The 26,228-nt window shown below is 46.8% G+C and overlaps 9 protein-coding genes across 9 annotated transcripts; 4 read left to right on the top strand and 5 right to left on the bottom strand.

The window, feature by feature from the left end:
* Window positions 1–1,671: 1,671 nt before the first annotated feature.
* On the bottom strand, window positions 1,672–3,526 carry PADG_07714 (uncharacterized protein; the record flags this gene model as incomplete). The annotated part of the gene is made up of 3 exons (XM_010764712.1): window positions 1,672–1,977; window positions 2,069–3,079; window positions 3,179–3,526. 3 exons carry the CDS (start codon window positions 3,524–3,526, stop codon window positions 1,672–1,674), a joined length of 1,665 nt encoding a protein of 554 aa, XP_010763014.1.
* Window positions 3,527–4,075: 549 nt separating this feature from the next.
* Window positions 4,076–5,713, top strand: PADG_07713 (uncharacterized protein; the record flags this gene model as incomplete). Its single annotated transcript, XM_010764711.1, has 2 exons — window positions 4,076–4,237; window positions 5,489–5,713. 2 exons carry the CDS (start codon window positions 4,076–4,078, stop codon window positions 5,711–5,713), a joined length of 387 nt encoding a protein of 128 aa, XP_010763013.1.
* Window positions 5,714–6,161: 448 nt separating this feature from the next.
* PADG_07712 (uncharacterized protein) lies at window positions 6,162–6,743 on the bottom strand (the record flags this gene model as incomplete). Its single annotated transcript, XM_010764710.1, has 1 exon — window positions 6,162–6,743. One exon carries the CDS (start codon window positions 6,741–6,743, stop codon window positions 6,162–6,164), a length of 582 nt encoding a protein of 193 aa, XP_010763012.1.
* Window positions 6,744–7,189: 446 nt separating this feature from the next.
* Window positions 7,190–10,385, top strand: PADG_12345 (uncharacterized protein; the record flags this gene model as incomplete). The annotated part of the gene is made up of 2 exons (XM_010764885.1): window positions 7,190–7,298; window positions 10,174–10,385. 2 exons carry the CDS (start codon window positions 7,190–7,192, stop codon window positions 10,383–10,385), a joined length of 321 nt encoding a protein of 106 aa, XP_010763187.1.
* A 125-nt stretch (window positions 10,386–10,510) lies between these two features.
* Window positions 10,511–12,642, top strand: PADG_07710 (uncharacterized protein; the record flags this gene model as incomplete). Its single annotated transcript, XM_010764816.1, has 4 exons — window positions 10,511–10,570; window positions 10,910–10,940; window positions 11,043–11,184; window positions 11,346–12,642. 4 exons carry the CDS (start codon window positions 10,511–10,513, stop codon window positions 12,640–12,642), a joined length of 1,530 nt encoding a protein of 509 aa, XP_010763118.1.
* A 75-nt stretch (window positions 12,643–12,717) lies between these two features.
* On the bottom strand, window positions 12,718–13,594 carry PADG_07709 (uncharacterized protein; the record flags this gene model as incomplete). The annotated part of the gene is made up of 2 exons (XM_010764815.1): window positions 12,718–13,015; window positions 13,182–13,594. The coding sequence occupies 2 exons, from the start codon at window positions 13,592–13,594 to the stop codon at window positions 12,718–12,720; spliced, it is 711 nt and encodes a 236-aa protein (XP_010763117.1).
* Window positions 13,595–15,356: 1,762 nt separating this feature from the next.
* Window positions 15,357–16,108, bottom strand: PADG_07707 (uncharacterized protein; the record flags this gene model as incomplete). The annotated part of the gene is made up of 2 exons (XM_010764814.1): window positions 15,357–15,667; window positions 15,787–16,108. The coding sequence occupies 2 exons, from the start codon at window positions 16,106–16,108 to the stop codon at window positions 15,357–15,359; spliced, it is 633 nt and encodes a 210-aa protein (XP_010763116.1).
* Window positions 16,109–17,086: 978 nt separating this feature from the next.
* PADG_07706 (uncharacterized protein) lies at window positions 17,087–17,532 on the bottom strand (the record flags this gene model as incomplete). Its single annotated transcript, XM_010764813.1, has 2 exons — window positions 17,087–17,376; window positions 17,484–17,532. The coding sequence occupies 2 exons, from the start codon at window positions 17,530–17,532 to the stop codon at window positions 17,087–17,089; spliced, it is 339 nt and encodes a 112-aa protein (XP_010763115.1).
* A 195-nt stretch (window positions 17,533–17,727) lies between these two features.
* PADG_07705 (uncharacterized protein) lies at window positions 17,728–25,667 on the top strand (the record flags this gene model as incomplete). The annotated part of the gene is made up of 20 exons (XM_010764709.1): window positions 17,728–17,835; window positions 17,899–17,959; window positions 18,033–18,226; window positions 18,286–18,459; window positions 18,530–18,968; window positions 19,040–19,219; window positions 19,274–19,960; window positions 20,050–20,224; window positions 20,297–20,462; window positions 20,524–20,858; window positions 20,923–20,958; window positions 21,027–21,852; window positions 21,923–22,042; window positions 22,109–22,173; window positions 22,244–22,324; window positions 22,398–22,905; window positions 22,968–23,351; window positions 23,488–23,839; window positions 23,997–24,302; window positions 24,436–25,667. The coding sequence occupies 20 exons, from the start codon at window positions 17,728–17,730 to the stop codon at window positions 25,665–25,667; spliced, it is 6,429 nt and encodes a 2,142-aa protein (XP_010763011.1).
* Between the last annotated feature and the right edge of the window lie 561 nt (window positions 25,668–26,228).

Genomic DNA, 26,228 nt, shown 5'->3' with positions numbered 1-26,228 from the left:
TGTGAGAACTGGAGAGGAAAGGCGCTGCTGGTGTGTGTGTGTGTGTGTGTGTGTGTGTGTGTGTGTGTGTGGCCCTCGTTTTCTCTCTTCGCCTGCCGCCTTGAGTGGAATCCCCGCTTTGCATGTTATCATCACATAGGCAGGCAGCGTTTTGTATCTCACGCTTGAAACCTTTAGAAGTAGTGAACGCCCATTCCTTTATCATTACTATTACTATTATTATTCGGACTCGGAATAGAGATGGGTGTGAGATATATGATATAAGAAGCAGTTGAGTAATTCTGGGTTAAGAGAGAATGTGCCGAGAACATGACTGAAATACTAAGCTATTTAATATTTGAGGGGGAGGAAGAGGGGGAGATAGGGGTGATAGGAGGTTTAAAGTTGTCAAGTTAAGTGGAAATAAATCCCAATAAAAATTATTTTTCTCTTTAAGGGGAGTGAGTGAGTTGCAAAGGAGTGAAAACCGTCAGTGAAAAGGAGGAATTAATTTTATTTCTGAAAAAAAAAAAATAATAGTAATAATAATAAATAAAGCAAGTTAAGCATGTACACAAAGCATGCCCGCTATACCCACTCTCCTATACTGAGTTTAGCTCGTTAGGGAGAAGTAAGGATGAAAGAATTTAGGACGAGAAGGCGAAAATATATCAGAGCCAGTTAAGAACTTAAGATTTGAGAAGACATGGAGCCTAGAGGCAGGAAAGAAAATTATTGTCACAGAGAAAAAGAAAATGATAGGATAATAAATCAAAAATACACACATACACACACACACACAAAAAAAAAAAAGGGTGTTTGGGGGGGGGGGAAGAAAACGCTTTTTCGTGTCGTAATAAAAAGAGATGGATAAGAGGAAGAAGACGGAGAGAAAAATATTAAAGAAAAAAAGGAAGAAAAAAAAAAAAAGTCTTTATCTAACTGAGTGCTGCTGATTGAGGTAGTAAGAGGAATATGTTCTGCCAGACTTTTTTGAAAAGGATAAAATAAATATAAAACGAAGTTTTTTCCAACCGCTAAGGAGGCAAGTATAGCGCACAGGTGAAGATGAGGACTGAAGCGCAAATCGCAGGAGGTAGGGATATGTAAATGTTGGCAAATTAGATGGGTAAACATGCAAGACATGCAGATGCGTGCAAAGAAAAATAAAATAAAATAAAAAATCCCGGAAAATTAGCAAAACATCATTCAGTTTGAAAATGGAAAATCGTTAATGCAGTCAGTCAGTCCCTCACATGACTGGAGCGGAACTTGAAAAAAAGACAATAAACGAGACATTGGCATTTATGCGGAGTTCGGAGTTAAGATGGAAAGTTGGGGGGGGGGGGGGGGGGGGGGAATATTACATATGATGGGAAGGGATACATGGATGGGAGTCAATGTATGTACGCGCGGGACGCGTATCTGGGTGAGAAGAGTGTGCTGTGTTCGAGATCCAGACGACGGGGTATGGGGTGGGATGGATGGGTTGAAAAGGCTCTTATCTGTAGTAGTCAAGGTCAAATATCAAGTGCTGTGCGTGAGTGAGTTAAGTCAGGAATTCAGAGAGATGGATAAAATGGGAGGTGTGCAAGGCAGATAAAAAAATGGGCTGGCCCCTGTAATAGTTTTCAAGCTTCTTTCCTCCACAAAAAAAGGTTCAACTTTTTATAAAACCCCCAGCTCCGCTTTTCACACGGCTTGGGGTTGACCACTGCGTCCCTTGGGCGCGATGTTCCCACCACCACCACGACCGCCTCGGGAGATGTAGCGGCCAGACTCGTTCTGGAAACCGCCACGACCGCCCTGGCTGCCGGAACGGCCGTCGCCGCGGCCACGGCCTGAGCCTCCACGGCCCGAACCGTAGTTGGAATTTCCACCGAAGCCGCCGGGCCGACGGCGCTCGACGGTTACCTCTTCAGTGCCGATTTGGTGAGGGTTGGAGGAGAGGGCAGTTTTATAGGCGGCTACGTCTGCGAATTCGACGTAGGCGGTTCCCTGTGGTTGTTGGTTAGCGCTGGTTGGTCTTCTCTATGGGTATATATGGAAAGGAAGGGGGAAATGGAATTGAAGATTTTAAAACACATACGTTTTGTCTATTCACGTTGAAGTACTTGAGCTTTCCAAATCGCGACATGACCTGTTTCAAGAGCGCTGCATCCACCTTCTCGTTGACATTTTTGATAAGACCGCGGGTGTTCTCCTCTCCGGCACCAGAGACGGATTGTGGTCTAGCTTGTCTTCTACCATGGTCTGCACCGGCGGTCTGCCATTCCGAACCACTGGAGCATTGGCTGGTAACGTTTTCATTGTCTCCAGCAGGAGGAGCAGCGGAGGGAGTTGCCTGGGTTGGTACAGGGGCGGCCCTGGGAGGAGCAGATGCCGCAACTTGGGTTGGAGTAACTAAGACATGGTTGGCTGGTGCTGGGGCTTTAGCACGGCTAGAGGCAATAGACGCCCAGCTCATTGGTGCCTTAGCAACGGGTGGCGCAGGCCCCTTTTCTGAAACAGGTGTGGCAGCCTTGGGAGGAGAGGCGGCAGGAGTTGATTCTGGTTCTTTGGGCTTTTCGGCCTCAAGGACCTCGGGAACTCCTGGAGGCACAGGCGCTGCGGTAGCGGCTGAAGCAGGAGCGGCAGCTTCACCCTCAAGAGTTTCACCTGTGGGCTGCTGTTCAGCCTGGACAGTTGGTTCGCTGTTGAGAGTGATCTCCTTGAGCTTCTCTGAAATTTCCTGAGCGGCAATTTCATTGTCCGCCTGCCGCTCGGGATCTACGTCTAGTGGTGTCGCTTCCTGGTCAACTGCTGTGGTAGTCGGCTCCAAAATGCCAGCTCTGCCGTCAACCTCAAGAGGAACTTCATCCTCAACGGCTTCCTCTTCTTCATCGGCCAAGTATCTGATGATATCATTCAGAACATAGTATCCATTTGGTTGCTCAGCCAGGACAAATGTCTGAATGAATTTGCGGGAAGGTTCCGATTTGTTGGAAATTTCACCAATCACGGAAACCAAAATGTTATCGAAGGAGGCCTGGGAGTCCACATTCAAAACGCGGACCTTGCAGTCCTGGAAATCGAGTTCTTTAATCCGTTCGTTGATAGCCTAATAGATGTAATATTATATTTATTAGTAACTTTTCCTTTAGGTCCTGCTTCAAAAACAAAGTATAATATCATCTTCCTTTTGTTTTCAGTAACTCACCTTTTGGCCAACAGCAACAGTCACTTTCTCCGCCTCCATGCCCGAGACGAACTGAGATTTGCGAGAGTAGAAAAGGTGAAGTTTCTCCGGATTGCGACTGAGGGTGGTATAGTATTGTTCAACAAAGAACCACCCCACCTCATCCTTGGGGATGTCGTTCTTGGGTTCAGGGGCTGGGGGTGCGGAGGCTGAAGAAGTCGATGACTGATTATGATACGTGTTGGAGGAGACGCCATTTGCAGCAGCGTGGGTAGGGTTGTAGTCGTCTGCGGCGTATGGATTGGCCTGGTGTTGAGCATGGTAGTTTCCGTTGACAAGAGCTGGGTTGGTAGTAACTTCGGAGGCCATGTTGGATGATTAATTGGGGACGGTGGTTTTAAAACGAGGGGTTTGTTAGAGACAGGAGAAGACTGGTGGGTTGGATAATAGTGAGGTTGAAGAAGCAGCGGAAGCAGATCCAAGAGCGGATATGAGTAGATTTCAGAGATCAGCAGGCTGTGGGGATGGAGCCGTGAGTCAAATGAGTCGTGGTGAGGAAAAATGGAGAGAATAAGAAGAAGCTGTTGTAAGAGGATCTACAGGTCAGCTTCATGTATTCGACAGAACACCTGTAGAGGTTGGGACGTACTTAGAGTGAGTGAAGAAAGAAAGAAGTGTGAAGGAAAGACCTGAATAACAAAGCCACGGCGAGAACTTACACGGTACGTCTAAAATGTACACAGAGTCACGAGTAGGAAAGGCTATGCGATAGAAAAGACGATTAAATAAAACGGGAGAGAAAAATAACTTTTTCAGGTCTCTTACTTTATAAAAGGAGAGAAACGTTGGAATGAGGGAAGAGGGGAGAGACAAGAAGGCGACAAGTGAGTAAAGACAGAGAGGACTGGTAAAGAGGCTATGAGGGTAGAGGAGCTTTTGAATGGAGGATGGATGAAATGGAAGCTGGATAAACTTTGTAAGAAAGAGAAAAGTGGTGATGACGATGGTCGTGGTGGTGGTGGTGGTGGTGGTGGTGGTCGTTGTGTAATATGTGTTTTGTGGCGGGAGGTTGAGGTTGAGGTTTGAAGAAAAAGAGTGTGCACTTTTTTGGGTTAGGGCAGAAACCAAACTCTGGAAGGAAGAGTTTCTATTAACGTACGAATCCAACCAATCGACCTCGCTCTTTTCGCCCCTCAGCGCCCAACTTCAAACCACTCACCCGTGGCGCTCAATGAAGAGGCTGTACAGTCAGCATCTTGAAGTTTTGAACAGACAGACATTAGATCTCTAATCATGCTCAGGTTGCAAGAGAATTCAGATTCAGTTGAATGACATTGATGCGGCACTATAAAGACAAGTAAGCATTCTCAACAAAGATAATTTCAGTTAGCTTCTCATCATTATTAGAGAATATTATTGCTATTTCATATAAATTATCTTGTAGATCATAACTTATCAATAGTTCTTAAATATTGTAAATTTTAATAATTAAAGTTATAAAGTTATCTATAGCGATTAATTTAAAAAATAATTATTATTATAATATTTATATAAAATTATTTAAATTTTATATAATTTTTAATTTTTTATAAAAGTTAATATTTTATTTTTTATATATAAATAATATAATTTATATAATAATTTTAAAATTTTATTATAAAAAATTATAAAATTTAATATTTTTATTAAATATTAATTATTATTATATATATAATTTTATATAATTTTTAATTTAAAATTTTTTAACTTTAATATTTATTAAATAAAAATAATTAAATATAATTAAACTTTTAAAATTAAAAAAATCTAATAATTATTTTTTAAAATTAACTTTAAATTTATTATATATTTTAATAGAGTATATATTTATTATAATTTTAAATAATTATATTAATTATACTCAAGTTTTATAATATTTATTTATTATTAATATATTTTATATTTAGTAAATCTGTTATATACTATAATATTTTCTCCTCTGTCATTCCATTTTAAAGCCGCATGTGCTTAGGCATTAAGCAGGTAGCATAGTACATTACACATGCGTCCCCTTAAGGGGGTGAGTACATAAGGCTGCATACAGACAGCTTACATTTTAAATCCTGAATGGGGATTGGTTCCCCTTGGGCTCAAAAACTCATTGAACCTCGGGAGATACAAAGAACACACATGTGGGCAATATTCTCATCAGCTGCAAAAGAAACACTGACACGTTGGCATGGGAAACTAAAACGGTTCAAAAGAGCTAAAGATGGACATGATAAATATAGCTTAGCGGGAAACACGCTCTGTAGATAATAATATAAGTTGTGGTAGCTAAACATGTCCCAGATGAGACCAAAATCGCTAAACACCATAAAATCCAAAAAAGAGGAAGGGGGTAATACTAGAATAAACATGGCACCTATCATGCATGCATCTTGCAATCTCGCAAGTGACAGACCAGATCCAGAATACAGTATAAGGAGAGGGAGGGAGAAATCGGGGAAAGGACTTGGGGGGGTGGTGTTGCTTAAGGTGGAGAAAAGCTCCCGCAAAACGATCTTAGAAAACTGATATGTGCAAGTTCAAAGTCAAGCAACATGCCATGAAACGCCCTAATGAAGAGAAGAGGCAAAAGCGAGAAGACTCAGAGGTACTCGTAGACATAACATAACAGGAGAGTCGGATATTGGAAATTGGAAATGGACAGATAGATCGCATCGACAAAGAACAGAGCAGAACAGGAGGTATTGGGAAACGCGGTGGAAAATTGGCATGGGGAATACATAGTTGGGCAAAACAGTGGGACATTAGAGCAGTTAAAAATGCAAGGAAATAAAATGGGTAAATTCAAAACGAGGACAAACGTTTAAAAATCCAGTCTTCCATCACTCATGAGAGGGTCCGGGTGAGGAGTCATTCAACAAGAGTTGGCGGTGGAGTTATATAAGCCATGAAAAAGCCAAATAAAAATAAAACATCAAAAAATAGTGGCAGAGAGAAAAAAGCAATCCCCCCCCTTCTAAGAAGCCGCCTCCATCTTAATCGCCTGCTTCTCCTCCGTCGGCGTCCGCTTGCGCATCACAGCGTCCTGGCCAGACATCCTCCTGCCCAACGCCCGCTCGACCTTCGCACCAAGTGCGAGCTTGTTGAGGTCATCCGTTTTCTCTGGGGTGGGCACGAATCGCTGCTGGGTGAGGGGTTTGTTCTCGAGGCGCTCGAGGCCGGCGCCCAGTTCTTTGATTTCGGCCAGACGGCTGTCGCCGGTCATTGTGCTGGAGATAGTGTGGTCGGAGGGCGCGAGGGAGCCGGTCCCGCTGATTGCGGAGAAGCGCTGGGAGCTGTGGTGGGAGGAGACCTGTTTTTTCCCCGGTGGGAGGTTGGGGGGTTTAGTATGTTTGTTTCGTGGCTGGGAGGGCCGCGGAGGAGGAGCGGTAGTGGTGGTAGTGGTGGCAGAAGTAGCAGCAGGAGTAGAGGACGGGGGAAGAGAAGAGCCCTTGGAAGAGCGGAGGGAGGAGTTATAATATCGGAAGGAGATTTGAGGAAACCATACTGAGGGAGCCATGATTGGCCGTTGGGAATCTAGAGACTGCTGTCTAGCCATTCTAAACTGAAGGGATCTAGAAAGAACGAGAAGGGGGAGGGGGGTATGTCAGTAAATAAATACGCCCTTTTGTCAAGCGGAGGTGGCATTTTTGCTGGTTGCTGGCCTGACTCTGTACGTACTCGCTGAAAAAAAGAATGGATTTCCAATGCGTTAACTAATAAAGGCGGGGAGTGAGCACAGGGCCAAGTCAATGTCCTGTGTTTTCTTTTTCTACCTGCTTTTCGGGCCCTTTTTTGGCATGCGGGAGGTTCGAGCGTGATTGGGGATCGAGTTTGAGGAAATCTGGTAAAGTATGTACTGTAGTACCACAGGAATCAGCAAAAGATTGTTTGGCGACGCGCTGTCCAATCAGTGGAAAGGGCAGGTATCCTGGCTGGCATGAATTTTCGACACTGATATTTGATCAATCCTGCGTTGGTTGCGCGCACAGACAAAATAGAGGCATGGAAGCCCAATCAGGTCGCAAAAAACCGTATTCATCGAAGGGATGGGAGGGAGAATTGGCTGACGACTTACTTGGAACGATGGCAGCAGAAATCGACGATGGGAGGAGTACGAGGGCGCTGGATCGTCACGGGCTCCCTGAGACCAGGTAACAGGTAAAGGAGATCGGGTGGCCTGATATGGGGGAGGGCGCTTGAGTACAGCAGCGTGCGAACGGCTGGAGAATATAAACTAACGATGGAAGCGGGAGGAGATGGCTTGTGTGATGATGATGTTGGCACAAGGCAGCGTGTCAGTCCGAAGTTACCAAGTAACCCACGAACTTAAAGGACGAATATAAATCGTAGATTAAATAGTTACAGTTAAATAGAGAGACAATGCTATGTACAGGCTTATTACGAAGGAGCTGTGGCCTGCGCAGCAGAATCGCTGGGGCGTTTCGGACGCGCGGGTGGTGGTAACTACTGTATCGCCGTGACAGAGCCATTATTACTCTTCTTTACTCTTCTCTACTCTTGTTTACTCTTGTTTACTCTGCTAGCTAGTTAGTGAGTTGTTATGCTCCAGTCTTCAGGTCATTTCCAGGACGGCGGTTTTTGGATAGATCCAATTTTGCCCTTGGGTTCCAGGCTAGACTAAATGACCTTCCGCGCGGCGAGAGTTCACTCACTGTCGATGGAGCAGAGAGAGCGGCACCCCGTCGGGGGGAAACTCCCATAAAGCCACGCTTCTTTAATTTAAGAGGAGCACCGACAGAATGGGGCGGCGTCTTCATGAGAGTAGCTGCTTGTGAGTTAATAATTAATCATACGGCCATTTCCCCGAATAAATAAATACTCCCATCGAATCAACTCCTTTTCCACTTCATCATTCCTCCGCATAAAGTTCCGGGGGTTCCGTTGGTTTTTTGATTCCGAGCATGACAGTTGATACTGCGGAACTAGTTAACTAACTAGTTAACTAGTTAATAGTTAGTTATTATTCATGTTAACTAGTCAACTAGTTAACTATCCTCGCGCGAACATCCATCCAGTTCGGATCTTCCGCTATTTCCTGCATTTCGACCAACCGAGTTCTGTTGCCTAGCTACTTATTATGTAGCAGCCGGTTGCACTGCGGTGACACAATCGCCTCCAAAGCAATCTTGATGGAAAAAAAAAAATAAAATAAAATAAAATAAAATAAAATAAAATAAAAGCCCTTTTGTTTGCAAGCACATGGCATGCCATGCTGCATGCAGGGGAATGAATGGCTGGCTTTTCCAAGTTTCTCGTGGCGCATTCCGGGCTGGGTATCCGCTCCTGGTTCCACAGCTCCCACCACGTGTGCATCCTGACATTTTTGAGCAGATCCTCCCCCCAATGATAAATACAGTTAGTTGCTCTGCTTAGGTTGCTGTGTTGTTGATTATTACATACAGCGCCTGATATGGGACGGGGAATACGGAATATTATCTTCACTTTTCAAGGTCCTGCTTTTCAATTGTCTCCCCTCTAACTACCGAGTAGCATCGCAAAATCACACATTACCATGGAAATGAATAAAAACATGCCCCATGGTCACCATGAGAGAATATGGGGGGAGCAAAACTTCGCGTCCATATCTCAGCAAAAATATTGTATCTAGGGCTCCTCTCTTGGCCGGAACTACGTTACTCAATTACTGATCGGGGCTTCAATCGGTGTATATCAGGGCTCGTATGAAGCTTAGACGCCCAACCTTCAAAATACAAAAGGACAACCTCCGCCTCTGCTTCCAAATGCCTTTGCAACAGAGTCGGGTACTGATGGCTATTCTCTAACCTGGGAAGCAGGAGGTAATAGAAGAGAATTGCGACATTAATTGTAATATTGTTTTCTTGAATATGTCCTCCTGTACGGATATAGCGCCGCGAAATACTTTGGATGAGGGGACAGAATGAAAGGGAGTGAAGCAGGAGGAAGAATCACTTCAATCCCGGGTTAAATGAAAAAGATACGGTGTAGAGGAAGCAGGATGAAAGAAGTGCAGCGTAGTGAGCATAATGACAGCATGTCAGATCTTTGTATCTCTCCCGCATTTCCGGTGTGATTGTTGCAGCATGAGCAACCTCGGGGCTTCGAGCCAGTGTGTTGCCAATCAACCTAGTCACTGAATTCCATTATCATAGCCTGTTTACTATCATAACTAAGTGGTGAAATGTAGAACCACTTTGATTTGATAGTAACCATATCGTCCTCTTGTGCGACCGAAAAGACAGACAGCAAAAAGTCAATGAACAAAAGCAGGATTTGTTCTGCGGGCATCAAAACCGGCCTGGGGGCTTTCTTCTTCCCTGCCATGATGACATATCTAGGGCTGAGCTGAGATCCGCGAGAAAGATAATTTGCTCGTACGGAGTGCACCAGTTAACTAACTATGGGCTTTCGAAGTTGATCACTAATTTCACCATCTCTTGGCGAGCAGCCCAGCGCGAGGGAACTTTTCTGGATAGGCTTGCTTGCTCTGCTAGGCCTGGTACGTACCGGAACTCAGACACAACACCGAACCCCGTGGGTAGTAGTTATAGTGCCCGTCCAGATCCATAGATCCAACCTCCTCATCGAAGCTAAAGAGGATGGGATATTTCGGCCGCCAATTTCCCATCTGACTGGCAGCAGATACGATTAGGATTAGGATTAGGCCCAGCTTCAAGAACCTCGACAGTGAAAACTTGAACAATTGACACATCCCCCCGGACCTTCAATATATCAAGAATCTTGCCACTTTGCAGGGGGAGTGCGGGATGCAACGTTCAACGCAGCGTGGAGCTGTGCGGCCTGTGCCTAAATATCTGGCATGATTCTTGCGGTTTACCCAGCTGTCAAACTTGCTGCGATCTAGTTAGGTGTTTGCGGTGTGTTGCACATGTTAATTGTAGCACTGGAATATGTTTTTACTCCGTTGAGCAAGTCGATTCACGTAACTAAGTACAAATAAGAACAATGCTAACATTAACAAGCAGCGAAGATATCTAAGTTTTTGGCGGATCTAATCTTATCAATCTCCAAGCGTGGACCAAGCCACCTTTCCCATTCCAAGCCAAGTCCATCTTCCCCACGACTGGACTTCTCCGACTCTTCAGAACTTCCTGCAAGCGACCAGTACCAAGTGCCCCAGTCCCCCAAGTCCACCGCGCCTTTGGGTTCCGCTGGAGATACCGTCTCACATGCCTGAAGTATTCTATATATATTGGACATGAACCGACCCTCCTCCTTCCTCCTCCTCCTCCTCCCCTAGCTACTATCTTCCTACCAACAGATCTGCGCGCCATCCAACTGTGCGCCCACGCCGCCGCAACCATGCCAAAACCAAAACAATTATTGAAGGGATCGAAGTCGAAACGGAAAGTGAAGAATGCTGTCAGTATATATTTCAATGGATTTTCCAATACTCTTCCTTCCATATGCGTAGTCTTTGATTTAAAGGCTACACGAATACTTTTGGCTCTCCCTTGTTTGACCTGATAACTGCTGTGCACGTGTTTCTTGACATATGCGTTCGACAATTTTCTGCACGCTGGTTCCCCGCAACCTCCGACTCCCTTTCCCCTAGTTCTACCCGTTCTCCTACCTCCCTTGCCTTACCCATCTCTCCTCCATATAATACAACACAAATAGACCCTCTCCATACTGCCAAATTCCCGCCATCCATTTCTCTCTATTCTCTCGCTAACCTTCTCCTCTCCCGACAATTACTAGGAGCCCGAAACAGCCGACGAATACCTTGCCGGTACGTTGCCATTCCCCCAGCAATACAAACCACACGAAAATAAATAAAAATAAATAAGTAAATAAATAAAGTTGAGCTGACAACAAACCAAAACCTTTGCAGGCGGTATCGAGCTAGAAGAAGCAGGTGAAAAATGGCGAGCCGGGGACGCTGTGAAATCCATGCGATTTTTCATGCGCGCTATCGAGATGTATGATACGGGGTTAAAAAGATTTCCGAATTCGTTTGATTTGGCGTATAATAAGTACGTACTCTTACACGACTACATCCACTTTCTTTTTCAGATTTAGTTGTTTATTACTGCTCTTGGACTACTTGACTCCCTTTGATTCCACGATTGAGAGGAAAAAAAAAAAATGCTAACCACTCACAATTTACCCCGTGGTTGCGTTACAAACACAATAGGGCACGAATACAATACGAAATAACCCAACATCCAAAGCTAGTCACCCAGCTCACCGCCCCCATCGTAGAAATCCTCCATATCGCCCTCAAATCCCACAGACACGCCCTGGCCCTCCAGCAAGACAACGCAGACATCCTCTTCAACACCGCGCAGGTCCTGACCAGCCTGGCCGAAGCGATCACGGAAGGCCGACGAGCTTCTGAGCAGGATACCCACGAAGCTTCAAGGTATCTCCAGGAGGCGTTGGATCTATTCCAGCGATGTCTGAGTGTGCAGGAGCTTCAGTTTACGGAGGGGCAGGAGAAGCAGGCGGACAGCATGGCGGAGTCCGGTGAGTTACAGGTGGGTGAACAGCAGGGTCATTTAGAAGCGGATCGTGAGGGTATGGAGGGAACGGCGCGGCCGGAGCAGTCGGAGCAGTGGGCTGCAATCATCGAACCTGTCACCAAGGACACGCTTGTCGATACCGCGGTTGCGCAGTTGGAAACACTGGCTACGTTTTGTGGGTTGCTTACATTCGATACCGGGAACACTCTTGCGTGGATCGAAGAGTATTCTGGGGATTTGCTGAGGGAGAAGATTGCAGCGTATGTCGAGGGGACGGATAGGCAGAGCGAGGTAGCGCTGGCGCGTGCCAAGTTCGTTTCAACACTGGCGGAGATGTCGTTCCGGAGCGGGAGGGTTGACTTCGGCACGTATAAGAACGAATTGAGCGGGGCGTTTGCAGATGTGAAGGACTTGTCGGAGAAACCAGCGGCCCTTTGCACCCAAGCGGATGCGTTGATAGCTTTCAATTCTGCGACGGCGGATTGTGAGCAGCCGGATAATAAGGAAGTGTTCGATAGATTATTAGCGCTACGATGGCAGGCGTTGTCGTCAGCGCTGGATTCTCTGACGGCAGCGACAAAGCTTTGTCAGGCTGAAAATCTACCCAAGATCCATCTTGCGAGGGGGGATGTGGAGATGTACCGATGGCGGCTGGGTGGGCAACCGTGGAACTACCAGGTGTCGCTCGAGAATTCCTTGACGCTCCTGAGGAATGCGCAGACTTACTATCGTGGGGCAGCTGGCCTGGCTCGGAGGGATGGCTCGATTGAACTGGATCGAGAGGGGACGGCGAAGGAAGCGTTGGCTTTTGCTCTTTCGGGAGACATGCAGAGGATGGAAGGGCTGGTAGCTAGCTCGAAGAAGGAATTGATGCAGATAGCGGAGGATATGGTTGAGGACGGACTGGTCTCGCAGGAGGACATGGATGGACTCTTCCGGAAAGTTGATCCGGATGAGATCGTGTTTTGATATATGCAAGCGAAGCCCACGGTATAATTCCAAGGTAGACACATTCCACATGTAAAATTATAAACATAATATCAATCATGGCTGGCGTTGAGCGGCCTTAACTTCATCTTCCATCTCCTGCGCCTCTTGACGAAGGCTGTGGTTCCTGTCAAAGGCCGCCATAGCATCCGCGGCGCCCTCCACGTCACTAATCACTGCTTCAAGGCCAGATAACAGCTGCTCAATCTCCCGTCTCTGCGCTCCAACTTTCTCCGAAAGCCTGATATTCTCGTTCTGAACGGATGCCAATTTCGCATTTAGAGACGATTGCACTTCTGCCAGATATGGCGCAAGGTGTGCTTGATAGAGAGCATTTGCTCCCAGTGTGTGAGGACTGTAGAGACAGATTGTCAGCAAATCCCACTTCCGTACCCTCCGTAGCCCACATACCACGCGTATCATATCCTATCACCGCTTCCCCCACCAACCCACCAAAAGCCAAAGCCGTGGGGGGGGGGGGGGGGGGGGGATTGATAATAAAAATAAAGGCGCAAACTCACGGCATACTCGCCTCTCCCTCCCCATTCTCCCTCCTCACCCTTGCCTCCCCAACCAATCGATCCAGTTCATTCAAACCCCTCACCACCTCCCTCTCCCTCAGCACATCCTCAAACTCCGCACGAGCACTCTCCTCCAGCTTGGCGTTCAGCTGCCGCCAGACGGACTCCAGGCTTTGCGGGACATGTTTGGCCGGGGTGGGGAAGCAGGCGGAGAAGTTTGCGTAGGAATTGGCGCGGATGGTACGCTGGAGGGCTTGGGAGAAGACTTGTTGGAGGCGTGAGGCGCGGGGGCCTGGGGTGAGAGGGATGGGCGCGGGAGGGGGTGGGGATGGGGAGGCTTGGTCTTGGGGGTCTTGGGGTCGTTGATGTTGATGTTGATGTTGCTGGTTAGCTGCTGGCGGTGGTGATGGCATTTTTTGGGGTGCCAGGGACTTGGGGTATTGTTGAATGGCTTCTTTGATTCCTTCTATGTTGTCGGAATCCTGACGTTGAGATTGGAAGACGCGCTGGGGCCAGATGGGCGGAGACACGAGGTCACGTGGTAAAAGTATCGAGGGGCATCCATCCCATTGTTTTTACGGTATACAATTGTGCAAGTGGATGAGTTCTTCATAATCTCAGGGCCTGGACACTACTTCCAGAGCAAATGGCCTCCTCCTGCATCTGGGTCCCAGGAATGGCGGCGAAGAGTTTCAAATTGATACTGGATTCTCAAAACGACATGGCGATCCCTTTTATTTTATCCATCCACCGTCCATGCAGGGCACTTAGGGTAGTTATTATCCCCCAGTTCTGTACAGCGCAGTGACTATTCCGTGCCTGGGGGATCGTAATAAGGCGGAACTGGAGGAATCTCAGCGGATAAATGGAATATCTCATTTCATGAACAACCACAGCAGCTCAAGAAATACCGCCTACTTAATGAAGCTAACTATGAAATAGGGATACGGATTAGGAATGTTAGAATTTCCAAGCCTACTTCTTTCATACATAACTGGAATGGCATTGATCATCCCACGCTTGTTAACTTATCTGAAGCTTCCTACAGAGGTCACTATCAAACAATTGAACCAGTTAAGGCACAACAGCACTTGCAAATGTCAACAGATCAGCTTAACTAAACCACTTTGAAAGTGTGCTATTCGAATTTGGATTTAGTGTGGATAACGGAAATCTTACTCGGCACATGATATGTCCCGAAACTATATTCTTACCTGGCAGACAGTTGCAGATGAACGGAATAAAACTTAACTTTTATCTCTCAAAATTCGGAAGGAATTGTCCGGCGGGGCAGTAGGTCAAAGTATACAATCATGTTTCAGGTTATTGCCGCCCTCTCCTCCATCTCTGTCAGAGCCTTTGCGGAATTCTCAGGGATTTATATAGTTACAAGATGAAGAATTCTGATGAGCCAGGCTCAATAATGGCAGGTTCAACCACAGGCACAACGACGGTCAGCGCTTCGCGGATTGGTTTCGTCCGTGCTCCAATAGTTTCTCCAGAATCTCCCGTACAGAACTAGCGGTAAAGTTCTGGCTCAGGAACCCCCTCGCTTCTTGCAGACGGATAATTTTGGATGTTCCCAGGGATTCTGGTAGGCATGAATTCTTCTCTCGGGCCAGGGATAACATTGTGGTGAAGCTCTTGATACATACGGCGTGTTTTCCTTGGCATATTCAGTAGAAGACACTCGTGTCTTAAATGCATGTCCATGCATTTTACCTAGGGCTGGCGGGGGATTGGTTATAGCTCAACTGGTTCAGTGAGCTACCTCGATATTCCACCCGGGGTTTAACGCGATTTCAAATTTTTGATGAATAAAGATAATTCTTCACGACACCGATGAACCCGGTTTAGGGTTATAGATGAGGGATCATCAGGGCAGGGTTATGTGACTTAGAGAGGCTAGAGCCGGAGAAATATGAACAAGAGTCGTTACCCCTGAAATGCATTGATTTATGTACTTTGAAAGGTGTGAATTTAGCCTAGAACCACCCCTTAAAGCTAATATGTCTGAAACCAATCCCTCATATCTCGCTCGAACAAACTTCCAGCAGTCCGAGGCAACCTGCGTCGTTCGAAGAAGAGACTTTTATGAAGGAACAAATCCGACCCATTCTGGCTGGCATACACGGGAAGGGAAAATCTGGCATCTTCCCCCGAGCCGTGCAATCTCTACTTGTTAGCAACGATCTTGATAATGATACCGCTAGGTTTGAGCCCCGCTTCGATGTATTCTTTCGTGGTGTAGGCTGGAGCGGTTGCATTGACTTGTACACCGTATGAACCGCCGTCCGTCCGGCATCTGAAAATGCCTGCCTGCTTCACCACGCCAGTGCCACCATCAATGGTGTTTGCAATCTCCTCAAAGAGAACAGACGAGTTGTACGTCATGTCAATCTTTTTGGCATATGCCGCCGCAGAATTGCGTGAGTAGAGGAACCATTCTCCACAGTCAGGTGCATCAGCTGTGGTCATGGTAAGTACTATATTGGTATATATATTATTAGCCTTTTGTTTCAACCATGCTCCCTCACACATACACCCCCCCCCCCACTGCAGATATCTCGATTGTTAGAAGGGGAGAGGTATTTCGGGCCCTTACGTCGACCTAACTTGGTCTGCCGACCGTAAGCGCGCAGAGAGGCCGCTATGTAGCTAACATCGGTTTCATTGACGTTCTGCGGAATGTCGGAGCCTCCTGAGTAACAATGCAGCGCTGGGGTCTCGTCGTAACAGACACGCCGGGCCTGGGGCTCAATGCCAACCACAACAGGGCTCGCGGCGGCGCGGGTAGCTAGGACAAGGGCCGTGAACTTGATGAAGGTCGACGAGAACAACATACTTGCAGGACTTTTGATAGGGTGTTTTTTGACAGTGATTTCTGCTGTGGAGGTCAAAGTGGATTTGAACTCCCCATGAGACATAATCACCAGCCATCTGCCAAGGTATTTATAGCAAATCCATAAGTTTCTCTCCCGTCCTGATGTTGTCGCAAACTTTATCCAGTGATCATGGCAAAGTGACCTTGAGAGCAATGTCACCCTCGGAAATTGCCAGTTCACTTATATGCAGGAGTAGGGATCCTGTTTCTTAAGTTCAACTTCCATGTCTGGTGACAGTGTATACAGGTAGAGACTCCCGGGGAGGACACCACGGGCTGGGTTGGACAAGTAAGTTATCTGGGATGTGAAAATCAGCAATTAGACAGCCAGAACGGCCAGGTTTGCTTGATGTAATGTCCCTGGAAATCAAGGGGGATTGCCATAATAAGTCTCCAGGGATCTTTGGCCTTTGGCTGACCAAAGCTTAAATATATGGAGAATTGAGAGCCGCTCTGAGGACTCTGATCAGAATCATAAGAAATTCTCTCATCCTTCTGATTCTTATCGGCTTAAAGTAAAAATCTCTGATATACGCATGGACGTGAGGAGAGATTAAGACGAGGTTGATCCCTCTCGACTATTATCATCGAGCGATGACCCCTGTGGAGAATCCGCGGAGAGGCGTCGTCTACGGCCAGGGGCAAAGGGCGGACTCGGCAGCGGCAAGCGGGACAAAGTCAAGAGGTGGTTGACGGCTGACTACGGGCCGGAGAGATCCCACTGTGACATACGGAGTATAGTTATCATACCTTCGTCCTGAAATTTACGGCTTTTCTTCGTCCAAATTCATTCCTATTTGACTTGCTTGGTTGGTTTTCCGGTTTGTTTCAGTTAACTAACTACGGATTTATTTCCAAGACTTGGATCCCTGGTTGATAGTTAGTTATTTTACGAATATCACGTGATATTGTGATCGTGGGGTTCAAGTCGAACCTCTTTGCAACTTGGGGATCTTGAGATATCCTTTCTTCCTCCCACCCCAACTTGATAATAATAGACCGTAATAGGCGTTCGGAGTAATCACAAGTTCATGATTAACTTCTCAAGGATCTGGCAGTTTTCATGCTGCTGCCTTGCAACGGTAGCACCGCCACTAGGTACTACTACTCCTCGTCTTTTCCCGCTCATTGAGAACTTCTCGTGGGCGGATTGTGGACCATCGAATTGATAGAGGAACAGAGTTTCTCCTTGTATCAAGTTCAAGCCCTGGAAATGTTTTCGTTTCTCTGGTGCTTGTGCATGGATTCGTGCAATCCAGACAACGCGCTTACCAAACAACCAAGACCACCCCTTTCTATTCGGGGTGGCCCCTGAGTTTTACAGAAGGGTTCATCACAGGTGTCCCCTCTGCACCCCCAGTTTAATCTCACAGGATCTCATGGCTCAAGCATGGTTTCAATGCAAAATTAATCCATACCTTGTCCAGGAATGATGTCTTCGTGGGCAACTTTGGATCCTTGCTTCATCACTGCATGCAGATGGGAGATATCTTTGGTCAGATTTAATAGTTGGGGAAAAAACGATTCCCCTCTATATCCGACAGAGAGGGGCTTTGGCCTGAAGGAGGTGGATTTTCTAGATAAACAATGTTCTCCTGCCTCTCAAATGGCGAGTAGAGGTGGTTTTGCTGGGCAAACATAGCCGTGATACGACCGGAGAATATGTATTCGTTGGGAGTATTGCTTGGGCTTCTGTCCTTTGCAGTGGGACAGGGTGACTTGTTGTATGACCCCGCGAAGTACCCTGACCTTCCCAAGTATGGACCGCAGGTAAAGACAAAATACTCTACTACTTACTATTGAGCGAGTTCAAAGTTGACTTTGAAATGATAGACCAATCCCCCCTATATGGTGGATAACCAACATAATTACTTCAAAGTTGCCCCAGATAAAGGTAGGTGCCGAATCTTAGATGGGAGTCCTGCCAAGAGAAAGCTTTAACAACACATTGGCTTATCCGGCGTTAGGAGAACAAAATGGCCCCGTTTGGCTGAAGTCAGGCAGTCTCAAGAATTATATGGCACATCTTGCGGACCCAGCAGGATACAGTCACACCCTGACTGGAGACTCCGGAAAGTTCATGGAAGTATCTGGAGATAATTTCAACGTTACTGCTGCGGTTAGCAATTACTGGTTGCCACAACTTGCACCGCTGGGAAAGGTAGGCCAAGTTGCCTTCTGACTCGTTGAGATTTTGTGGAAGTTAATGTAGCTGTATAGCAACCTCTTGCGGGAACAAACTACAAGTTCTACAGGGATGTTGTCAAATATGGAGCCGATAATACCGGCAAAAAGGATGCCACAGAGGCAATTAATGCGGCCATTGCAGATGGTAACCGGTGTGGGTTGGAATGTGGAAACACATTTCTGCTAGGGGCCATTATCTATTTTCCCGTGAGTGGGTTTTCCTAATGTCATCTAGGTTGACTTTTCAACTGATTTAACCTATTTTTTTTTTATATAGCCTGGGACATACAAGATTTGTAGACCTGTTGTTCAGCTCTATTATACCCAGTTCATCGGCGATGCCCTTGATCCGCCGACAATCAAAGGGTGTGATACATTTCAAGGCATTGCTCTTTTTGATACAGATCCCTATATCCCTGGTGGTAATGGCCAAAATTGGTACATCAACCAAAACCAATTTTTCCGTCAAATTCGGAACTTTATCTTTGACTTGACTGAGATGCCCCTGCAGACAAATGACCATGATCAACCACTTGTACCAACTGGTATCCATTGGCAGGTGTCTCAAGCTTGCTCATTGCAGAATCTGGTCTTCAACATGCCAAAAGCCACTGATAAGAACAAGGCCACCCATGTCGGCATTTTTATGGAGAACGGTAGCGGTGGATTCGTGTCAGATTTGGTGTTTAACGGGGGCAACATTGGTTGGCGTGCTTGTAAGAGCAATACTGCAGGCTACTACTCTATGAGCGCTTATTGAGAGGGTCCTGATCCACAAAATACACAGGTTCTCAACAATACACAGCCATGAATATTAAATTTAATGGCTGTCTCACTGCAGTTCAGATGATTTGGGACTGGGGTTTCAATTGGCAACGTATTCAAGTCGATGGTGGAGCCATTGCCTTTAACATTAGTGGCAGGGGCGGTAGCACTGGCCAAGGGGTAGGATCTGTTTCCATCATTGGTATGTTGGTAAATCACAACACAAAAGGATCTTGAACTGAGCTGATGCACACAGATTCCAAAATATCCAACTGCGCCATTGCTATCTTGACCAACTCTCGAAAAGATACCAAAAGTAGTCCACCCAACATTGTCATTGACAACCTGGAGATGAGTAATGTTGGAACGACTGTTAAAAGTGAGACTGGTGAGGTAATCCTCGCAGGGACTAACAAAGTTGACCTCTGGGCCATTGGACGTCGTTATAACGGCTACAAGGGAACATATACCTCAGGCAAAGTTGACGCACCTCGCAAGGGGTCGCGTTTGCTTGACAAGGATGGCAAGCTCTTCTATCGACGTCGCCCTCAGTATGAGGAATTTGGGATAGGCCAGTTTCTAATTGCCACAGAACATGGCTGCAAGAATGATGGCACTGGGGATAACACACAGGCTATTAATAGCTTTCTTCAAGCAGCCAAGGACGCCGGCCAGATTGCGTATTTCCCAGCGGGTATCTACCGGGTAGGCAGCACTGTACTCATACCAACTGGCTCTAGAGTGGTAGGCGGGAGCTGGTCCCAAATACAAGGAGCCGGCTTCTATTTCAACGATTTGCATAACCCTCGCGTGGTAGTACAGGTGGGAAAGAAAGGCGATGTGGGCACCATGGAAATAGTCGATATGATGTTCACCGTGCAGGGAGCCACAGCGGGAGCCATCGTGCTTGAATGGAATGTGTACGAGAGCAGCCAAGGGTCCGGTTAGTCAACACTACAACCACGTGTTGGATGTTGTCATCCATGCAGATTCACATGAACGCTAACTAACTTGAAAACCTCGGGGGAACAGCGGCTATGTGGGACTCGCACGTTCGAATTGGGGGAGCTACGGGTAGTGATCTAGATTTCAAGACTTGCCCAAAGTTTGGCTACGAAGACAGCTGTATTTGTGCTTCGCTGCTGTTTCATGTCACCCCCCAGGCCTCGGGTTATTTTGAGAATGTCTGGATATGGCTGGCAGATCAGTGGGTTAACTTTACCGATCCTTCGTCTTCTCCCTACATTATGTCATACAGCGTACTGATTCTTGTGAGCAGTGATAATGATATGAATGTCTACAACACCCCGGATAAAATATCAAATCAAATCAGCTTATACGCAGCCCGTGGTACATTGATCGAGTCTAAGGGACCATCCTGGTTCTACGGCACCGGCTCAGAGCACACTGTCTTGTATCAGTATCAACTATACGGTGCAAAAGATGTGAGCAGCTTTCTGAGTATATTTCTACAGTCAGCCACTATTTACTAATTGTGTTTTACAGGTGTATCTTGGTCACATTCAAACAGAGACCCCATATTTCCAACCCGTCCCACTGGCACCTTTACCATTTCACACTGGCAAGGAGTTCCCTGGTGATCCGTCCTTTGAGAAGTGCAAGACTATTGGCTGTCAAGAAGCTTGGGGTTTGCGTATCATAAACTCTGAGGGTATAACTCTCCACAGCTCAGGTTTATATAGCTTCTTTGAGGAGTACTACCAAGACTGCGTCCCGAAACACAATTGCCAAGAGGGTCTTCTTGAAGTCAGAGGAAGCAAGGATGTTGTTCTTTTCAATATTTTCACAGTGGGTGTCCAGAAGATTGGAACTGGCATTAAGTAAGAAACCCTTTTCTTGAGTCCACAGAGAGAGACACGAAGTGGCTAATCCTTCATCCGTTAGCAATGGGGCCGTCTTTCAAAATGACTCAAACCAAAGGTTTGTCTGTTCTTTCTAATCTCTTGCTCTTAAACCGGAGTTGCCGCTGATAAAATTTCCAATATCAGTGGATTTACTACAGAAGTTAGCGTATGGCTTCCGTTGCCTGGGGATGACAATTTCGACGTTGTTTATGTCGGGACTGAAGTATACAACAAGCCCTCAGTCACATGCCCTGCCAACTGTATTCTTGTTTTCCCAACAAGTTCGCTTGCATCAAAAACGACCATAGATCCAGGTAAGTATACAACTTCTCTCGAGTATGGCCGTAGTGGCACCACCACTATCGGCGGACAGCCAATTCCAACATTCTTCACAACAACTACGACGGTGACGCTGGATATAAACCCGATCACCACTGATGGCATACCCTACTCAAATATCAATATAACTGAAGGACAGGCAAAGTCCACACTTACTGTATTGCCCAGCGTTGATATCCCGCCAATTCCCGTGCCTTTGCCAGACGGAGAAGGAAAGACTACAACTCGAAATGTAACTGTTCCGCCCTGGCCCGACATTACTAGAGGGCCCCCTGGCCATACTGCTACACGGACAGACGATGATACTAGACCAGGAGTTTATCACACTCCTTATGTGACCACTATATCTGCTGCCCGCGCAATAGTGACAACTATTTCATTCCCATCAACAGTTAGTCCAATTGTAGTCACATGCCCCCCTAACACAGAGGTTCCTTTCAATACTCCAAAGACTATAGCCACTGTCTTCTGTCCGACTCCCACCACAATCTCTGTTGCCTTCACTTGCCCTGCAACAAAAGTCGTCACTTTTCTTGGCTCGTCTGCTGGAGTTTTTACAGTTGACTGCATTCTCTCCACAACTTTCAGTAAGGAGCCGCCAATCACAACCCCGGTGCCCACGGGAGACCCGGTAGGTATTCAAAAACTTCCAAACTTAAAATATAGGTAGCCGAGAGCTAACCGTTGACCCGCAACTCTAGACGACTACCCGGCCATTGCCAGTATGGTCAACGTGGCCCCCCAGGGCGGTTATCCCGATTGAGGAGGAAGTTGACGACCCAGAGCCAGGCAAAACGCCTTGCAACCTTTGGTTTTTCTCCGTAATGCTTTCCCCCAGAATACTGAGCATCCTATCTCTTTGATAAGCCCTTACTAACCAGGTCCAGATATGTCTCAACAAAGGTACATTCAAGGGGTTGGAGTGGATTCTGCCACCAGGAGTATATCCACCGTAAGCAGTACATTCAAGTCAAATCCCCGGTGCAAGTGGATATGCTGCTGATCTGTTTTTTCGAGTGTAGGGGCCCACCGCCTGCCCGCCTTATTGATCTGCCTCCAACATGGTCGATCAAACCTCCTCTCCCGCCTTGGCCCCAAATCACGTAAGATCTTTGACCTGAGCTTTCCCAACCCTTGCCAATCACGGGGATACAAGATGAACTAACCTGAATTAAGCGTTGGCCATGATAATATTGTAACATACCCCAAACAGGAACCTTCTAAGTGCGAGAAAAAATCAGCATCAATCTGTGGAACAACTGTGTTCAAGACAATAACAACTACCGGAACAATCACCTCAACAATTTCATCCACCTTGTCCATGTGTGACACAATATATGGTTGTTCAGTGTCAGGTGGGGCGGCAACAACAACTACGACAAAAACTCCTGACAACTGCCCATTGCCAACCACCAGACCGAAGGCTCTTCAAACAGGCAACGCTGATTCTGGCGGGTCAAAACCTGAGTCTGGACTAGTTTCTGCTGCTGGTCCACCACCTCCCGGCTGCCCAGCAGACGCTGTTGTATATCCATCCAATCCGAAAAATGTTGGGAAGATTCCTGACATTCTCGCTGCCTACAAAGGGAAGTATGTGGAAGTTAAGTCCGAGTCATTCCAGTTCACGTCATTCTTCTGGGTTCCCTTCTTAGATCAGAAGACCATGGACATCTTGAAAGAATCTGTATGTGCTGATCTACCGCAAGAGCTACGGTTCAAGAGGGCAATCGCTGATCTCTTATACAGCCTGACGTCGAATTCGCTTATTACTACCAACAATGGAATGCCAACGTTGGTCCGGAAGAGCCTCGCCCTCGCACCCCTACGTTCGCCAATTCCCAAACACAGGGCGTTGGCAGCCGGTCAAATGTCAGCAATGTGGTTTCGGATCATGACCATGGTAATGCGACGTTAAACCGATTCAACAAGCGACTTCCGATTAAGAAATCAAGTCCTTTTACATGGGATCTTTCCCAAATCTCTATACCTAAGGGCTGGTATTGGAATACTCTTTCTAGTGGGTCAGTAGATCCACAAACCAAAAACTGGGCATACCGTTATGATTCTGTAAACGGGGAAGGTCAAACAGTATATTTGCTTAAGGAAGATGGCTTCTGGCCAAACCATTTGGTGAGTAGCTGAGTTTAACTTCTCCTATTCCGTGAAATCTTGGCACTGCTAGGCACCGCACCAACCCGACTGAGCATGATTCAAGCCCAAATGATGATAAATAACAATAATACTAATGTCAAAACTTAATGTACAGGAATTTAGTAACATGGCAGGATCCATCGAGACATTGCCTATTACGATCCCAATTGGAAATATCCCGGTGGGTAACTCGGACAATATAGCTCATGGGTCTGCGGTCGCCGCCAAGGCGGCTGGATCCCAGTTAGGTGCATGCACAAAATGCAGGATTGTCCTTGTTCCTATCAGTGGTGTTGAACGTATACCTAGAGGCATTTGGTATGAACGGTTAATTGAACGGATCCTGCAGCGATTGATAGACGTTCTGGAGGATATTCAGAGAAACAATCTCCAGGGCAAGGCAGTTATTAACATGAGCGTTTCTTTCATTGGGCCCCTTCTGAACGCTACATTCCTTCGCTCACTTTGTAAGTTGCAAAGATCTCCTCTCCTTATGGATCCCACTCACTTTTTTTGTGGCCAATTCACCAGGGTCCCTTTCCTATCTCCTGGTCGTTAACGAAGACTGGACTCTATCTCTTTCATACTTGTTAAATAGAAACTAAAAATACGCCTACTTTGCAGTTACACACCTTCAGTTATTAGAAGACCAAGTACAGGCTGTTCTAGTTGTCACATCTGGCAATAAGTCCCCCGAGTTCCCGATGATCAATGATTACCCCGCCCTGTTTGGGAACCCTACAAATAGACTGGGTTACCTTCCAAACCTCATTGTCGTTGGGGCAACAAATCATCAAGCCTGCCAGGCGAAGTTTAGCCAATTTTCGGACTGGATGACGACTTTTGCTCCAGGTCAGAATATGTGGGTTCCCAATGATCCGGCTATCCCGAGTCCCATATTTTTTGCAATTTCTTCTGGAACCTCTTTGGGTGAGTTTGCCAGTCCTGTGTGGTGCCTTCGGGGTATTGGGATTGGAAAATAGTGGAAAAGTTTGCGTATTCCAATGGCACAAGACGTCAAAGGCAGTTAGCTTACTATATTTCTTTTAAAAAAATTGTCTAGCCGCCCCTCTGGTATCCGGTATGATAGCTTACTGGAGATCGCTACAGTCTCCCTGGAGAGATCAATTAGCTCTTCCCCAAAATGTGAAGAAGATGGTCAAGATCTTCCACCGACGCATTCCCATTCACAACCAGCAGATTGATCCTCTGTTGCGGAAACCTATCATCTGGAATGGGCAGGTAATAGATCATTCGTGTCTAGGAGACTATGACACTATTTCCCAATGGGACATCACCCATGCATGCCCAAAAATCAACCGAGATCTCTCACAGGAAACGAATGAGGGTGAAACTATACAGCCTTGTGGTCCCGGCACCTTTGGCACCCTGGCTGATGGTACCTACTGTCCACATCTTCCAGATGACGGCACGGGCGGTCATAAAGTTACCTTCACCACCGGAGCAACGCCGGCCCCTACCTGCCCATCAAGAACTGGCTGCGGTGGCCACCTATGCACAGGATTCTACTGTTCGCCTAACCCGACAGGAATTCCCCCTGACCACCGGGACCCGAAAGATCCGAACGCGAGCAAGCCAGTTCCGACTAGGACCATCGGTGCGCCACCGGGACCGACAAATAAGCCGACCATCACCAAAACTTCCGGTCCGGAGCCCACCTGCGACGACAGGTGCAAGTTGGACGCGGGAAACCGGTGCAAGTGCAGCGAGAATGGATGTGACAGTGAATCGCCCAGCTGCTGCGCCAATGCCAGCTGCCCAATGTGTGAGTGTGGGGAGAACGGCTGTTCGCCCAAATCACCCTCCTGCTGCGCCAGCGGGACTTGCGAGTGGTCCTGGACAGGAGGCGGCGGAGGTGACGGGTCTGGCAAGCCTCCAAACCGGAATCCCAAGGCCGGCACTGTCCTCATGGTTTTCATGGAGAGTCTTTCTCAAGGTCCCGGTGGGGAGGTATGGACTCGCCAGTGGAATATTTTTGGTGCAGCAGGTGATGCAAGCGTTGACATGTGCTGGGACACGCCTCTTCTTGTTGCTGACTCTAATAAAGACGCCACGGGAAACAAACCGGGCTTACCTCCTAAGCTTCCGATGATCAGAACGCAAGGGGAAAAGTGCAGTTACACCGGCACCGAGACTACGCTTGGCGAGTTTAGATGTGAGCGGGGCCTTTCGGAGAGCAAGTGCCAGGTCTTGGATCCATTCCCGCTTGAACGCTGCCCGCCGCTTGCGAACCCGGTTATGCGTGCGGTTGTGCATTGCAGGTGGAAAACATGATTTGGGTGTCATGTTGCGCAGATAGGGGATTGGGAGGCGCAGGGTTTTTGGGTAGTATTTATAGATTCTTTAAGAATCTTCTTTTCTTCTTTTTTTCTTCTTTTCTCCTTTTGGAACTTGATGAGGTTCGTTTTGAAACAACGGATCGACCGTTCTTTCTTCAATATTGAAATATCTTCTATAACTATATACTTCTTCGTGTCTTGAATAAATCTAGTATGGCATGAATTAACACTTTTTTGTCCCCTGACACTGGAAGGTTGGGTCATTTCTTCAGCTGTGAACAATCACTATTTTCTAAACAGCCTTTCTCTTGCTCACCAGCAATCAGAGTATGAAGCTTATAACCACCGTCGCAAGCTTTGATTTAGCTCTAAATTAAAATGAGAATAGTGTGAGCTTTCATTTCCGAATTTCAGGCCTGGGTCCTCTAGAACTTCAGGTGAGGAAGCCCTAAATCTTAACTAAAAGCCTTAAGTGGTCTGACACCTAAGATTTAGTTACGATGAATACTTCACACGTATAGTTGGATTGTCTCTCCTACATGGTACTTCGGTTTAA

Source organism: Paracoccidioides brasiliensis, assembly GCF_000150735.1.
Source record: "Paracoccidioides brasiliensis Pb18 unplaced genomic scaffold supercont2.12, whole genome shotgun sequence".
In the NCBI taxonomy this organism is placed as follows: Eukaryota; Fungi; Ascomycota; class Eurotiomycetes; order Onygenales; family Ajellomycetaceae; genus Paracoccidioides; species Paracoccidioides brasiliensis.
Note: the sequence above shows the minus strand (reverse complement) of the source record. Positions and strands in the feature narration are given on the sequence as shown.